The sequence below is a fragment of the Lygodium microphyllum genome, chromosome 16 (genome assembly GCF_053477565.2).
Source record: "Lygodium microphyllum isolate KBCC chromosome 16, Lygodium_microphyllum_v1.1.10, whole genome shotgun sequence".
Classification (NCBI taxonomy): Eukaryota; Viridiplantae; Streptophyta; class Polypodiopsida; order Schizaeales; family Lygodiaceae; genus Lygodium; species Lygodium microphyllum.
The window spans coordinates 33,985,377-34,002,677 of NC_141150.1; the positions used below are offsets into that span (position 1 = coordinate 33,985,377).

Here is a 17,301-nt window from a genome sequence, read left to right on the forward strand (position 1 = left end):
ACATTTGGAGCTTTGGCACTCTTTGTGCTCATCATTCCTGAGTCTGTGTCAATAGGGTTCACCTCAGGCATATCAGACGGAGATTGGGGTTTCTCACATCTCGGCCCCCTTGCTTGTGTGATCTGCCCACTAGTTGGTCCTTCCCAATGGGGAGGAGACAAACGACACCAAAAGACAAGGTTCTTGGCAGCCCAGAGCTGAAGTGTTGAGGAACCAAGTCATTCAGTACATTTCCCCTACTTTATTCCTATTTTGGTTTCCAATGTTTCTTCCGTCTCTGGTTTGCTTTCACAGCACTCATATTTTGACATAAAGATCTCCCAAAAGGCCTGCATCAGGGTATCCTTCACCCCCTCTCAAAAGGTGAAAAAGGATGCCTCGAGAGCCCAGCCTCTCTTGGACACTTCTGCCCATCTTGTGATTGGAAGGAAGGAGTGAGCATCCGAACTTCTCTGTTACCAGAGACGAGATACAATCCCCACCTGCTCCTTGCAATGGAGCACACGACCTAAAACTATCTCTTGTTGAAAATGTTGGCTGTAGAAGTCAGTGTCTAGCTGCATCGCCTCCTCATGGCAAGACCTAATGCTCTTGTATTGATCACTGTAGGTTCCGGATTTGGTCCTTGAAGTGCTAGGTTGATGCAATTAGAGAAGAATTCTCAGCACATTGCATCGCCTTTTCATGCCCAAAATGTAGGTGAGATGCAGAAAGAGTATACTACCCTTATATCCGCCAGGGTCGTTAAGGCTGTTGGCACTTGCAACTCTTGGGTCCGAAGGGTACGGTGTCACGAGGATGTGAGATTTTGTTTTCTTTAATTAACATTTGGATTAATTTTAAGTATGTGTTGCACATGTGAAATGCAATTGAGATTATTTCATATTTACAAGCCAAGAACCCGAGGAAATTAGTGGATGTCAAAGGCAAAGTTGGCCCAAGTAATGTTGCATAGATATTAGGTGGTATCTTGTGCTAGAAATTGGCTTTAGACATTTTATTAGCCATAAGTGTTTGTTTGGTGACACTAGGGATTTAGCATTTAATGGTACTTAATGCCAATCCAAGGGACTAAAGAAGACTCAGGAATACTTGGGAGATGAATTGGTATAGCCAATTTAATTGTTGGCTGGTCAAACTAAATTTTTGGGCACTAAAATAAGTATTAAATTAATTTTCAGAATGTTAAAGCTGAAAATCAATTTAATAATGCAGATAATGTTGGAAAATGGGATTAGAAGGCTGCCACTTGGCAAAACTTCCCATGCAAGTGGAAAAGATGTTTTTGAGGTTGAGGTTGAGAGAGAGAGAGAGAGAAAGAGAGAGTCATTCCAGCCTTGTGCAAGTTGAGAGAGACTGAGAGAAGGGTGCCATAGCTGCTACAATGGTTGACATACCATTTCTAGCTACCAAGAGACCCTTTGAGAGTTGGTGATACCCTGAAGAGACTATAGTAGTAGGTGACAGCAGTTTGAGGGCAATCGCAGCCAAGCAAACATCATATTTAGTGTGTTCCATCGGTGGAGACAGCTTTCATGGCTGTTTAGACAGGGAAGCAGCTGATTTCTTCTATTTTCTCACGATGGATGTCTGAATTTTGTCTCTATTTATTATTCTCTCTCATTCTCCAACCATTTTCCAGCCTTGCTTTGAAGATCTCAGCATTCTAATCCTTGGAGGCTGAGAAATTGTATTTTTCTCTACCTGTAAACCCTAATTTACAGTAGAAACTAGGGTGTGATAGCAACCTCGGGAAGCATGCTAGGAGATTGAAGCTTCAAGACTTGAATTTTCAAGGTTGAGAATTAATTCTCAGCAAAATTCAATTGAGGGACCAAACAACATTCAAATTTGGGGCAAATTTCATTTCCCAAGGAGTCCGTGAAGGCCAATTGCCTGAGCAAATAAAGAAGCAAATCAATTTGAAAACTTGCTTGTCATTATTGATAGCAAAGGGGCTTTTGGATTGCAAAAGGGATTGGAGGAATCCCATTGTATTCGAATTCAATTGCAATTAAAGGTACAACAATACCAAAAGGGGCGCTAGTTTTGGGGCCAATAGGGTATCACTTTTCAAATGTCCAAGATTGATTGGTAAATGTTTGTATTTGAGCATTTCATTTCATTTATTACTGCTTGCTGTAATTCAGTTATAATTAGGTTATTACCACCCCTGCACGGAAGGAAGGTTGGTTTCACGGTTCCATTGCCGGAATACCATTAAATCCTTTGAATTGATGGGCTTGAGGCGCTTGATTGCAAGTCAAAAGCTTTGTGTTATTGCTGAAATTGTGCTCAGCTATTGATTACGGCAAATATGTCTTCACATGGTGATACGAGATCAAGTGGTGATGATGCATCTTAGTTTGGTCATTCACGTTGTCGGAGTGTTTGGGGTTGAAAGTCTACCACGGGGGTAAGAGACAGTAGGGTGAAGGGAGATTCAAGAAGGGGAGTAGACAGAAGAGAAGGGGTTCAAAGGAATAGAAGATGTAGAAGAATACTCATAGAGGTGAAGTCTGTTAATTTATTTTTGTGTTATGAGAAGATAAATCTCTTGTAGACAAAAACATGCATAAAACAATAACTTTCTCTATGCTACTCAGACTGCCAATCTGATGCCTTCATTGGCTCCGAAAGGGGGGTAAAATACTAGGACGACTGGCCAGAAAACTCCCAGATCACTCCTTCTTCTTCTCCTAGTTCGGAGTGCTATTCATTGTGTTTGAAAACTGTGATCGCGCGTTGTGAGATTTTGCTAATCCTTCTTTTTACATAAAATCCTTCCAAAATGGTTGAAAGCTACATGCTTTCTTTTACATGTCATCCTATTCTAGAAGTTTTCTACAATTTTTGGATTTTTACAAGAGACAATATCTAAAATATCAAAAATTGGCTAAACTTATTCAAAAATATAGTATTTTTGAACCATCCACACTATGAACATTGACATTAATGACCAATATGGCATTTGCTCTCTAGATCAATAAGAAAGTTGCACTCTAGAGTTTTTCACACTGTGACCGTGTAGCGGCATGACATCCACCCCCTCCTAACTTGCACATCCTTCGGCATGTGCCAAAGTCTTACGGATTTGCAGTGTTAGAAGAAGTATCCTCTGCCATGTCAATGTCTTCATCTTCTACCTCTTCTCCCATATTTTCATGTTTAGGATCGGTATCTAACTCCTAAATGACTTCATACATCTGTAAAGTGTCAACATAAATAATCTCTTTTTTTTGCCCTGTTTTCAGTATTAATTGCTGCAAAAATTTCAGCAACTGTATCAACATCAACCAACCTTGAAAACAGCCTTGAAATACCTTCATTTGTAGCCATCAAACTATATGTCTTCAGCTCTTTTTCAGCCCATCTTACATATTTCTTTTCAGCCTTGTACATGGCTGAAATATTCTTAAAATTGCCAAGACTACATGTTGTCCATTCCTACAATCGAGAACACAAACACAATTTTCCCATTTCTTGGAGGCATAATTATCTTCCTAGAGGCACTGCCACAACCTCCACTTATAGCATAGCTGTCTAAAAACCCTTAAACTCTTGTGCATTAAGTGGCATGGGATTATCCTGCAACCTATTCCGATTGCGAGGATGATTCACACAAACAGTGAGAAATTGTACCGCCTTTGTACTGTCTTTACTCCGAACTCGAGCATATGAAGAACCATCATCCAAGGCTTTTGTTTCTAGCCTTGATTCTGAAATATAGGGCTGCCCCTAAATCACCAGATAACTACATGAATCTTGCACAAAAAAATGATATTCATCCCTAACATCTCCAATAGTCACGGGTACATTCGGACAAGCCACATAAAGATCCCCTGATGAATTATTTGCTGCTCACATGCGCCATCCTTGATCTACATCAATCGACCAACCTCCGTTATCATATAAGCTGCATGCCATAACATTGATTTCGGAACCATGATCCAAGAGAGCTATGCAAGACGTCTCTCTTTCTCCCACTTTAATAATTGTTTGTCGTAGCACAAGCCCAATGCGTTCGTGAATAATGACTGCTTGGAATAAAATGAGTATCTTCTTCTTCACGTGCTTGTTGATGGACATCTCCATTATACATAGTCTTCTCTCTATGCTCACTGCTGCCCATAAGACCAATTTTAGCCATAAGCTTGATGTCTATACTTCCATTTAATCCATTTTCAACATCAGCTTGCTCCAAATCAGCATCACATGCATAATCATATTCCCTCTGAACATGTTTCTCTATGTCTTTGTCGACTTGCATCAATGCTTGCAAAACTTCACCGTCAAACTGTCTTTTTCGTTTCAGCATATCAACGATTGCATCATGAAATTTACGCTTCGCGATTCCAAGAACTTCGCGAAGTGTGAATTCCACTCTACTACCAAGTATGCGGTCTTCCAAGATCTTTTTAAGGTTTGTGGCAGTCTCAAGATCTAACCTGTAATTGGGCTGCTTGCTCCTTTTCTTTCCTTCTTGTTTCTTCTCTTGAGATGCATCCTCCATAACATGCTCAGGTATGGCTTTTTCAACCTCTTTCTGCTGCTCCATTTTACTTCGTGTTATGCGTTTAGATGGGCCTGAAGAGGAAGGACCAGCAGTGTCCTCATCTCTTATTCTTTTTTTTTCCATAAGAGCTCCTTGATTATGAACCTTAGCCAAATAAGCATAGGCTGAAAATAAATCCACTGGTGTACTCCATCCCGTTTTCCCTCGTAAACATTGACTTGCATCAACCAATTTAGACTTTGCTGTTTTGCCTTTTTCCATGCAATCTAATGCTTTCATCCAAACGTAAGATTTTGCTTCAGTCATGCCTCCTTTTCGAGTTTCATTAGTCCTTTCAATTCTCAACCCATATGTGGTTGCATCTATAGCAATAAACGCTATCCTTGCAGCCATCCCTTCTAACCTCTTTTGCATGCCACCATTTCCAAAATTTGGCTCTATTGGAAAACCAGTTTCTGTTGCATGTATTTTGCAATCTTTTCAAAAGACTAATCTTTTCACTTTCGCTTCACGGTAGGCTGTACAGTCTCGCTTTTCATGCTATAAACTGTCACACCAAATGCATCTTCTATTGTATCCTTCTTTGTACGGTCTTTGGGATGTTGCCTGAGTCTTCTCTTCTACCTTAACATCCAACTTTTCCACCTTTGCATAGGTTTTTGTCAAATTCAATCTCAAATTACGCATGCCTTTGATTAATTCATCAACAGCATCACCTTTAAGAGACGGACCAACAGGTATAGCCGGTTGTTCTGCCATAGCTATAGGTGCCTTGGTTGCAATTTCAGCCCCCTTCTGAGCATTGGTAGGTGTTGCTTGTACTTCATTTTAATTTCATCTGGTCTCTCTTTACCAATATATGTATTGTCTCAGTTACATTAGCCCAATTTGATTATAGTCCCATTTCAGAAGATGCATATTCTAAACGATCAGTCAGCTTCTCTTGCAAGACAGGATCTGCAGCATTCAGAAACAAATCAATTTTTTGACTCTCCAATGATTGCTGCTCATCGGCATTCAACTGCGCATACTGACTTTCAAATTTACGGAGCAAAGTTGTAGTAGCCAACCTTTTATTGGGCTTTTCAATCCAATCTGTAAATGTCTTTTTAGTTACCAATCTTGCATCTTTCAAGAAAAACTCTTTTTTTAAAGCTTTCTTAAAAGTTGCCCAATCAACATCTCTTCTATGTAACTCATCAATTTGATCATGGAATGCATGGATGGCCAAATGGGAGAAATACTGACTCCATGTATACTGCGGTATCCTATGAAATAACATTTTTACTTCATACAACCGGATGAAGGCCGAAACATTTTGACCTTTAAACTGCTTCAATTCTTGCCCCACTACTTGCAATGCATTCACAGCTAAGGAATCAATTCTTTTTGCTTTGTGCCAAGTTTGCATCTGTTGTTGTAACAACAATTGCTGCTGCTGTTGTTGCTGCAATAAAGCAATCATCTGTTGTAAAGCATCACCACCACTTGAATCTGCAGAATCCCCGGTCTTTACACACCTGTTGTGCCGACTTTCACGTCGGGTTTACCATTGTCGGAGCGTTTGGGGTTGAAAGTCTAGTGCAGGGGTTAGAGACAGTAGGGTAAAGGGAGATTTAGGAAGAGGAGTAGATGGAAGAGAAGGGGTTCAAAGGAATAGAAGATATAGAAGAATACTCATAGAGGTGAAGCCTGTCAATTTATTTCTGCATTATGAGAAGATAAATCTCTTGTAGACAAAAATGTGCATATGACAATAACTTCCTCTATGCTTCTTAGATCGCCAATCTAATGCCTCCATTGGTTCCGAAAGGGGGGTAAATATCAGGATGACCGGCTAGAATACTCCCAGATCATTCCTTTTTCTCCTAGTTTGGAGTGTTGTTCACTGCTTGAAAATTGCGATCACGCGTCACCCGATTTTGCCAATCCTTCTTTTTATATAAAATCCTTCCAAAATGGTTGAAAGCTACATGCTTTTTTTTACATGCCATTCTACTCTAGAAGTTTTCTACAGTTTTTGGATTTTTACAAGAGATAATATCTAAAATATCAAAAATTGGCTAAACTTGTCCAAAAATCTAGTATTTTTGAACCATCCACACTACGAACATTGACATTAATGACTAATATGGCATTTGCTCTCTAGATCAATTAGAAAGCCGCACTCTAGAGTTTTTCACACTTTGACCGCGTAGCGGCATGACAATGTGGTGAAGGGGGAAATGCAATGCATGATCTTGGACAAGGTTCTCAGCATGAACAGTAAGCTGAAAATGTGGGAAACGACCCAAATGTAGGGACTTCCATGCCTCAAGATGCTGATGATCAGCAAGAGGGTGAAGAATTTGATGATAGGTTCAAAGATTGGATAATCTCTTTGCTAAATTGGCAAAGGATCCTCAATTTACTTGATTCTTGAATGCTTGGCAGGGGACGCAGGCTTGGAACACAAGGATCTCATCTTGAAATGTAGGATTCGTCCCCAATGTGTCTCGAAAAGGGTGTATTTCCATACAATGGTCCATCACAAGGGGACGCTTCTTGGGATGTGGGGGTGCGACTTAGGGGATGCCACATGTCATAAGATTTGTACTATTTGCATTGTTTCTTGTAGTTTTTTGTCTGAGGGCTCATTATTTGGTGGTAACTGTTGGACTTTAGTCTTCATGTCATGTGCTTTGTTTACGATTCCTTAGTTTTAACTTTTACTATATTTATTAGTTTGTACCGTTTCTTGTTCAGTGTTTACTGTTGGACTTTAGTCTTTAAGTCACACAACATTTCTTAGTCGCCATTTGGCATTTGTATGGGATATTTTTGAAAGGTTATTGAGTTACGCTATTGTTTTTGTTTAGTTTCTTTATAGATATTTCAATTATGCCTAGAAAGCATGCATTTTTAGGTCCCCATCCCCATCCCCATCCCTGTCCCGGTCCTTGTCCCTCGTCCCCCGTCCCCTATTTTCCTCCGTCCGTGTCCTTGTCCCCGGTCCCCCATCCCTTGTTCTTGGTGATTGCTCCTAGAGCTTCGGGATAGCCAAAAGAAAAGAAAGAAATGCCTAAGCCTCCAATGGAAGAGCCCAAATTTTCTCATGAGTACAAACAATTATTACCCGTGGGACAAGAAGTGCGAATGCATGGCCAACTTGGTAGTGCCAATCCACGGGAATATGGACAGCATGGTATGCATGCAAATGCAAACATAAGACAGCAAGGATACTTTGGTGGTGGCACCATTTTTCATGCAATGGTTGGTTAAGGACCGTATATGGGAATGTGTGGTACAAATCCCTATGCAGCAGTCAATGCGTGGTTCTCAACACTCAATATATTCGAGTATGTGAGGTGGAATGTGCAGTTCCATGTATGGCAGCATAAGCATGATGCTTGGGGCATAAAGTGGGCCATATGAAATTCTATTTGCACCTGCTGGGGTTGTTGGAGCACAAGGATTTAGTGTTGGTCTTGTAAATGCATTTGATAGTGTTGGCTATCATGGAAATGTAGCAAGTGCAACCCTTTTTGCAGCAGCCTATTTATGACAATTTGACTCCCATAGGTTCGGCAAAGGACTATGACGAGGGTGACAAATGTGTGAAGTTTGAACCTTTCAGTGGTGCATAAGACATGCTGAAAGCTCTCACTTTCATACAACAATTTGATGCAACCTATATGGGAGGCTACTTCATAGAGGCATCTAAAATTCGTAAGGCAGCCACATTTTTGAAGGGAAATGTATTACAGTGGTGGACTACACTTCTTATACAGGGAAGAGTACCTACCACTTGGGTTAAGTTCAAGCAAATGTTTGCTTCAAATTGGTTGACAAGCACATTTGAAGTGGACATGATGACAACATGGAATTAGTTAGATGCAAAAGATTGCAAGAACTTGGATCAATACAATAAGAAGTTCTGGGATGCTTTGCTCCTTGTTACTTCTTATCGGTCAGTTTCCCTTCATGAGGAAGTGGAGAAGTATGTTTGTGGTTTGCCAAAGGGAATTCGGGATTTTTGCATTAAATCCAATGTTTCTAGCATGTTACAACTTATAGAAATTGCTCCTACAATTGATACATTGTTGCATGGAAAGGATGCAGGATTCCAAGATAGTGAGATCAAGTCAAAATGTCAAAGTGGTAAAGGCTAAGAAAAAGGGCAGATCTGAAAATAAAGCTGAAAATTGGGGCAGATCTGAAAATAGGGCTGGAAAGAGGAGTTGATGGCAAAGAAAGTCTAGAAAAAATGATGCACGTCACAAGGAACTCATGGCTGCAAATAAGTGCTTTATTTTTGAGCAAGAGAGGCATATGGGAAGGAGCTATCCTAATAATAAATAAGTTGATAAGGTCCAAGGATGATAGCAAGGGAAAGGAGGGGAAAACCTCTGTTGGTTTATTGTCTAATGTAGTGGTAGATCAGCCCAATGATGATAGCACTGAGCTTTGCGGAGCATGGGGCAAAATTAGAGATCAGCATGCCCTCATTTTCCTTCATCTAGGAGCACGATCAAACTTTCTCTCTATTGACATGGCTACCCATTTAGGCATTAGAGAGAATGAGATGGGGCCCATGGATGAGATTGGTATGGGTTGCAAGGGGCATGCAGAGCCGGTCACTCCTATCATAGAAAAGCTTCATTTGCACATTCAGAGTTATGTGGATAGTGAAGAGTTATTTATTGCACCTTTAGAAGGATGTGATGTTTTGCTTGGGATGCCTTGCTGCATCGTGTGCATGTAGTTGTTGATACTCATGATAAAATTGTGACCCTTTATCATAGAGGCAATGTTCATACTTTGGATGTAAAATTGAAAGTGGAATTTGTCTCTTATATTTTCTTTTGCCATTTCCAAAGTAACGAAAAATCATCTTTTAGCTTAGTTGGTTTTCACTAAAGATAAAAGTGATAATGAAAAGTTGAGAATGTGTCTTACTTGGTTATAGATCACATGTCATTTCTGAAAATGTAAGTTGATTGCTTTTCTTAGTTGCTTTCGGGGCAACTACCCTTCGAAAGACCCGAGGATCATTGCACAGACTTGATTCCCAACAGTAGCCCTCCTAACAAACCACCTTATAGAGTTAGTGTAGCCCAACAAGAGAAGATTATGAGTCAAGTGAATGAGCTATTAGAAAAAGGGTTGATTCGGCTCATCTCACTTCATTTTGTTCACCAATGCTTTAGTATTGAAAAAGGATGGGTCATGGTGTATGTGCATTGATTACTACAAATCACTACAAATAACAGATCTTCGATTCCTAGGATCGATGACATCTTGGATAGATTGCTTGGGACCTAAACTTGCCTCCGCATTAGTGGATACATAATGCCTTTCATGTGAGGCCTTTTCATGGTGATATGCCAGAGAATATATTTGCTAAAATTTAGCCCAAGGTTGAGGAGTTGGATGAGGTATTGGTACCTAAGTAGATATTGACACACAGAACGAAAGATCATGGGTAAGGTTTCTGGATGGTATTTGGTGAAGTTTCAAAACTATTCACCAATGGATGCCAAATGGATGGAGGAGGATGACTTGACAGACCATTCTTAGTTATTGATGCTTTTTGGTTAGAGCTGACTTTGGATTGGACTCTCAGTCAGGTTCAGTAGAGTAGGGGTATAGATTAAATTACTTGATGCTTATGAGGGAGCTAGCACCTTCGCTCCTTAGTGATGGATAGCACTAGATGTAGTGGATCTTGGATGTATTCGACATAAATTTAGGGTACTGTAGTTGATAGTATGTTTGCCATGGGATCACCATTTAGTGTACTAGTCACTATGTTTGGTATGCATATGGTATGGTTTATTATCTATAGCTCTGGAGCTATATATTTGCATCACTTTATGCTCGGTGTAGCATCAATTATGATCAGCATTGGATCATTGCTTTTTGCTCATCATAGTCTATTTATCTTATATTGATTTGCGGTAAATGGTTCATTAGTTTTCAGTGATATTCAGCTGATTGTATGGATAGTAGCGTGTATTATGATTCCATTGATGTTTCAGCCATGGTTTATACTTGGTTTATCCTATACTATGGTTTCGTTTTGCTAGATAAGTTGAGCTCATGAGTAATGAATGCACTCCATGATATTTTGGCAATGCTTTTGAGATTCTCGGTGAGTCTTATGGTATGTTATGCTTGTTGGTAATTTTGAGCATGTGTTTGGCAATAGTGGTCAATGTTGTCTTTATTATGATGCCTTGTGGAAATTCCAATGTAGTACTTTGCTTTTGATGCATCTGACAATGCAATCAGGGATGATTGCAAGGATTTCAAGGGGGAGAGTTGTCACAAGGACGTGAAATTTGTTTGCTTTACTTAACATTTGGATTAGTTTTTAATCAATGTTTAAGTATGTGTTGCACATGTGAAATGCAATTGAGATTATTTCATATTTACAAGCCAAGGACCTGGGGAAATCAGTGGATGTCAAAGACAAAAGTTATCTTAAGTAATGTTGCACATATACTAGTTGGTATATGGTGCCAAAAATTGGCCTAAGACACTTTATTAGCTATAAGTATCAATTGGTGATACTAGGGGTTTAGCATTTAATGGTATTTAATGCCAATCCGAGGGCTAAAGAAGACTTAGGAGCACTTAAGAGATAAATTGGCGTGCCAATCCGAGGGCTAAAGAAGACTTAGGAGCACTTAAGAGATAAATTGGCCTAGCCAATTTAATTGTTGGTTGGTCAAACTAAATTTTGGGGCACTAACATGCTTATTAAATTAAAATTTCAGAATTTTAAAGCAGAAAATTAATCTAATAATGTAGATAATGCTGGAAAATGGGATTAGAAGGTTGCAACTTAGCAAAACTTGCCCATGCAAGTGGGAAATACGTTTTTGAGGCGGGGGGGGAGTGAGGGAGGGCCATTCTAGACAGAGAGAAAGCTGCTAGTTGCTACAACAGTTGACATACCATTTCCAGCCAGCAAGAGACCCTCTAGGAGCTGGTGACATGCCTCGGAGAGACTACAACAGTAGGTGACAGTAGTTTGCGGGATGTTTCAGCAAAACAAACATCATATTCGGTGTGTTCCATCAATGGAGACAGCTTTCATGGCTGTCTAGACAGGGCAGCAGCTGATTTCTTCAATTTTATTGCAATGCAAGTTTGAATTTTCTCTCTATTGAGCATTCCCTCTCATTCTTCAGCCATTTCCCAGCTTTGCTCCGAAGTTCTCAGCATTCTAATTCTTGGAGGTTGGGAAATTGTATATTTCTTTGCTGTAAACTAGGTTTGATAGAAATCTTGGGAAGTGTGCCAGGAGATTGAAGCCTTGAGAAGCATTCTAGTAGATTGATTGGTAAATGTTTGTGTTTGAGTGTTTCATTAATTATTGCTTGCTGTAATTAAGTTATAGTCTGGTTATTACCACCCCTCCATAGAAGGAAGGCTGGTTTCATATGGTCTTCGAGAGTCGCATTGCAAAGCCCTTTCTTCCTACCAACACTGCTCGTACCTCACACAAAGAGCCTCTTGGAAATCTTGCTCGACTCTTTAAGTGCCTGTGCCATCTCCACATCCCTTCGTGCCTAGTCTCTGACTCAAAGCCGCCTAATTTGTCTCTGCACATCTTGGCACTCATAGGTTGAGTTTCAAATACAACATGGGCATGGGTTGAGGGTCAATGCAGGTGTATCCAGAGAAGAGGATAGGGGTGTGATCTGATAGTGTGGCCCTTGCCAGCCTCTCAACTACTCCCTTGGGGAGCTTCTCAATCATCTACATAGACGATAGAATATGTCCCACTCCAAAGGGATGCTTCCCAATTGCCTATAACTCCAAGAGAACATAGAGCTTGTGGCAACTGAATACCAAAATCCAGACAGGAGAGACCATATGCGCTAAGCAACTGTGCAAGCTAGAACCTGTGATGGGAGGTCTCTTCAGTTGTAGTACAAAAAAGGAGCCATTTGAAATGGTGCATCTTGAGAGGGTTGCTGCAAGCGGGAGACCACCTCCATTCTCCCTCTCTCTCTGTCTCTCTCCCTCTGTCTGTCTGTCTGTCTCTCTCTCACAGTGCAGGCGTATGTATTGGCGGTCTTCCACTTTCTATACTTTTTGGGGATGTTGGCATAGTTGGCCTATCCGCAATGCTTTCATTTTTGATTCCTGTTCTGCTATGCACAGCCATATTGGTTGTATATGAGGTCTCCTTCAGTGGCAGTTGAGCACCATTGAGTATGCTGGTCTTCTTACCAGGGATGATCTGGCTCCCTGGCATGCTGCCATCTCTTTAGTCTCCTTGTCTAATATTATTCGTAATTAATGCAATTACCCTTCTCTCTCTCTCTCACACACACACACACACACACACACACACACACACACATCTTGCTCTTTCTAAGTTTCCTCTAAAGTTGCTGTGCTTTCACTCAAAGTATGAGCTTTTGATGTGGCTGTTTACGGGATCCACAGCACAAGACATAAGGAACTCAAAAGTCTCTTGTTTTACTTAGTAATCCTTTCTAGGTTCATAAGAAGAGTTTGAAATGCTTCCGAGACAAGTGCGAGTTTCATATAATTTGAGAGTTATAGTAATGATCAAGTTAAATAAATGAGTTTGCCAAAAACTTCACAAATAAATAAATTTTTATTGTTTCTATTTATTGATATTACAAAATTTTTACCTTAATAAAGTATAAGAGAGAGATTAAGAATTAAGATATTGAAAAATGCAATAAAGTCATAGTTCTCTTAGCTCTGTTTACTTGTCTAACATAAAATTTTCCACTGCAGGAAACAGGGGGCTCTGAGGATGCAGCACAAAGATGCTATAAATCATACCTATATTCATTTCCTGATGATGTTATGTCCAAAATTATTGATGCTGTAGGAAAAATTCGTGCATCCAGAATAAAAGAGTTGGTAATAACAATCAGGGTCTCCTCAAACATGCTGGAAGGAAGCACTGGGTTAGTTGATTCCTTTTTACGTTCCTCTGTATAAAACAGAGTTTTATCTCATAGTGAATATGTTGTGTCAGTAAGTTGCTTTTGATAGGAGTTAATTGAAGCTGTCTGATTGGAAGTTGAACCTTTAAATGTGTCGATGCATTTTTTTTCAAGCAGGTAGGTGCTCTTTAAGCGATTGATGAACATCAGCACTAACAAATAGGATTCTTTATGCGTATTTTGCTTTTTGCTGTAATGCTATTGCAATGTTCACAGAGAGTAACTCTACAGGAGTTTGAAGTATAGTTTTTCGTATTGCTTTGCTAGATGTTATGCTTGGCCAGCTGGTCTCTTTCTCTCTGAGTTCTTGCTTACTTATCCTGCCATGTTTTCTGGGCGCTGCTGTTTGGAGGTATCTCCTTATTATGGTTATTTGTATTTCAATGTTTTTGTAAGATGCATGTTAAATAGAAATCTATCTTATAATTTGCAGATTGGTGCTGGTGCGGGGGTAAGCAGTATCTGCCTGGCTTACTTGAATGCTTCAAAGGTCTGTGGCAGAAGATGCATCTTTTATTGACTTGGAGTTTTCAATTTTACTACTCTTTATGTGTCGCTTATAATATATGCCAAGTTCTTTGAAGTTCGAACATATCTTTGTGAATTGCAGTTGTGAGATGCTTTAGGAGACAAGTTAATGAGGTATGTGCAACATGTTGTAGAAGTGACATATGTATCAGCTCTTAACAGACTGATATAAATTGGTTACGAGTGAATGTGTGAGTTGTGAGACCCTCTATATACTCAACCTATTCCGAGTCTGACACCTATAAGAAAAGACATTGCAAGGAGCATAATAAGCTGGAAAAGTAGTTGTAATACCATAGCAATGGGTTCTAACCTACTGAATGACACAAGCGGAGGATGTTTTACACATTACATGGGTGCAATGTCACCATTCGAATGTCTATCCTGAGATGATGGGACTGCTCCAATGTTGAATGGGATACTTATCCCAGATTTTCTTTCTAGATTGGTATTCAAATGACAAAGAAGCATTCATATCACTTATGTGTCAGCCTTTAAAGTTTCAGAAACCAACATTAATTAGGTCCATCTCTGAGGTTCTCTCTCTTTATTTTCAGAATGGAGCTCCACCTAAACCCCCTTATTCAATCACTATTTTGAGATTTTTGCTCCTCTTTAGTCATATACTGCATCTGACTCTTTTTCTAGGGAAACTCTATGATTGAGGGGACTTTGGGTGCTTATATACTGCTACAAAATGATGGGCGGTTCCCTGTTAGAATATGCTCAGTGAAAACGGTGGCCTGCTAGAGGGACGTGCTATATAAATGACTAGGCTAATGCTTGTCCCTATGATGTTAAAAGTGCATGTAAATGTTAGTTCCTTTAAAAGCTCTCATTGTGCAGAAAAAGTCAGAGATTGGATGGATGAATGATGGTAATTTCGTTGATCCTTAATCACCAATGATTGGGAATTTAAATGAATAGAACATATAGATCATTACTGATAGTGCACTTCGTTCTAACGTACTTGGTGCTTAAATCTCACCAACATTTTTCTACCACCCTCCATCTGGTGACAAAATAACAAAATGACTAGTCTTATGAGGTACTCCTCTCACAAATTTGATGCATCTTTCTACAATCGGCATCATAGGTCAATGCATTATAACATGTGTGTGCTAACAATACGGTCTGCCTGAATGCAAAAATTCACTTGCTTGTTGAGATGCACGTTGTATAATGAAACACAGAGAATTACCAAACTTTTTAGTTGGATGCTGTGATGTGCGAGTATATCACTTCTGCTGAAATTTTGGATAACAGGCAGGTGATAGACCCCTTTTTTTAATCTATGACTTAATACCTATTACCAATTGTCATATTACACCCTTTGTAACTTGCTTTTCTGATAATCATTTTAAGTGTCACGAAAGGGCTTCCTGCCATCATGCTGATTAAATCATATTTTTAGCATTTCAAGGTGACTAAAGTTGCTTCAGCTGTAAATCCTGCTGGTGTCAGTGATCTTTGCAGTGTGAAGTATCCTCTTCTGAGATGATATGAAAAATGTTTGCATTATGAATAGATGATTTTTACTCGTGTGCTAGAAGAGAGATCTTATCCAGATAAATTTAGGAGTCAATAAAAAGGAAGCATGTCACAGGTGATTTCAACAGATGGAGATGGTTCCACGCTTGCCAATTTGAAGCACAATCTCTCTATCAACAGGGTGCTGTTGCAGAATTGTGCAATGAAACTTGATGAACAGAATGAGTTAGATATCATGATGCCTGTAAGATCATAAGCAATAACATTTAGCTGTTTGAATTGAGGATAACCCTCTCTTTATATTCTTTAACGTAGCTGAGATGATTTAAAAAAGTAAGCTGCAGTACTACTTTTTTCCATCCGTGTATCTTTATACAATGGTGTTTTTCAGGTGGAATGCTTACAGCTTTCTTGGGACTCAACAACCTATGAGGAGATTGCAAACTTCGGTGCAGAGATAATGTAATGTCAGGTGAATAATAGAGGTAGTGCTTTAAGTTGTCTCTGACTAACTTAAATCACTTTTTTCATCCACAGGCTTGGTGCTGATGTCATATATGATCCTGTTTATATTCCACATCTTGTGCGATTATTTACATGGTTTCTTTCAACGAAAAGTGTAAAAGCTTCCATGGGTGGAAGTGACCATGGTGATGATCACGGAGGTGTGCATCAGGGAAAATGCGATGGCACTAATTTACACGTACAACCGGTTGTGTTTCTGGCCACAGTTGTCCGAAACATTGATACTTTGAACATGTTTATTACATCAGCCAGACAAGCGGGTCTCTTGGTTGAGGACATAACTCATGTCAAGAGTCCATCTATATGCTTGCCTCATGTCACTAGCATTGATAGATCTAAAATCTATCTTCATAAGATCATCAGTTAGCTGAGAACATGATTGGTCAACCGTTACGCAACACAAGGTTCTGGGGTCTATTGTGTCCTAGTCCAAGGTTCACTCTTGCAGATTTTCATAGTACTCGAGCTCCTCTTGGTTCCTCTAATCTCTTGGAAAGCTGTCCCATCATAGATGACTTGTCCTGTAACTCGTAGTGTCATGATACCAGCATTTGTTTTTCAAGGCAAGGCAAGTGGTGTCACACTACCAGGTGGCTATTTTCAAACATTGTCTCTGAGTAGTCTTGTAAACTGGATGCTTAGCCTCTTCAGGTCTTGTGTATTGAGTTTCTCCTGTGTACTTGAAACATCTCTACTTATTTGAAAAAGGCCAGATTCTGTACTTTCAACAGTGAAGAGAGATAATCTTTACATGCAATTGATTGTGAAAGCTTATTGACCATGCATCTTATGAAAGACCAATCATATTCAAATTTAAAAAAAAAAGAGATCTGATTAGTGCTGATCCAACTTGACCTATACTCATCAATGTGCAGAAACCAATTCTTATGATGATGATTCTCTAGTCTTTCTCTGTATGCTGGATGCAAAAGGAAACCATAAATTCTAAGCATTTGAAGACAATCTCTCAAAGCTGTGAAAGCTAATTCAAAGTTTCCATCCAGTAGGAGTTCAACTTGAACTATACTGCTCTCTTAGTGCTTATCAACCAACTCTTCTGATTTGTTGTCTAGTTTTTCCTTAGGTTATTTGATGCTAAGAAGAAAATCACACATTCTGTATGTTTGAAAAGCATCCTTCATTCTCTGAATCAGAAGGTCAAGTCAAGGTTTCAATTTACTTGGAATCTATTTGCATGTGGAGCTTAATTGCAGCAATAGTAAGTCTATGAATGACAAGGTTAATTCAAGATTTCAATTT

General features: G+C 39.5%; 1 protein-coding gene across 1 annotated transcript in view; it reads left to right on the plus strand.

Moving 5' to 3' along the window:
* Positions 1 to 16,870, plus strand: part of LOC148022682 (uncharacterized) — a 30,373-nt gene extending 13,503 nt beyond the window's left edge. The window contains exons 4-9 of the mRNA XM_087695626.1: positions 13,283 to 13,458; positions 13,765 to 13,849; positions 13,931 to 13,987; positions 15,632 to 15,760; positions 15,908 to 15,978; positions 16,054 to 16,870. Coding sequence (XP_087551752.1) covers positions 13,283 to 13,458; positions 13,765 to 13,849; positions 13,931 to 13,987; positions 15,632 to 15,760; positions 15,908 to 15,978; positions 16,054 to 16,408 — 873 coding nt within the window. The 3' untranslated portion in view covers positions 16,409 to 16,870. The remainder of the gene's footprint in view (positions 1 to 13,282; positions 13,459 to 13,764; positions 13,850 to 13,930; positions 13,988 to 15,631; positions 15,761 to 15,907; positions 15,979 to 16,053) is intronic.
* The last annotated feature ends 431 nt before the right edge of the window (positions 16,871 to 17,301 follow it).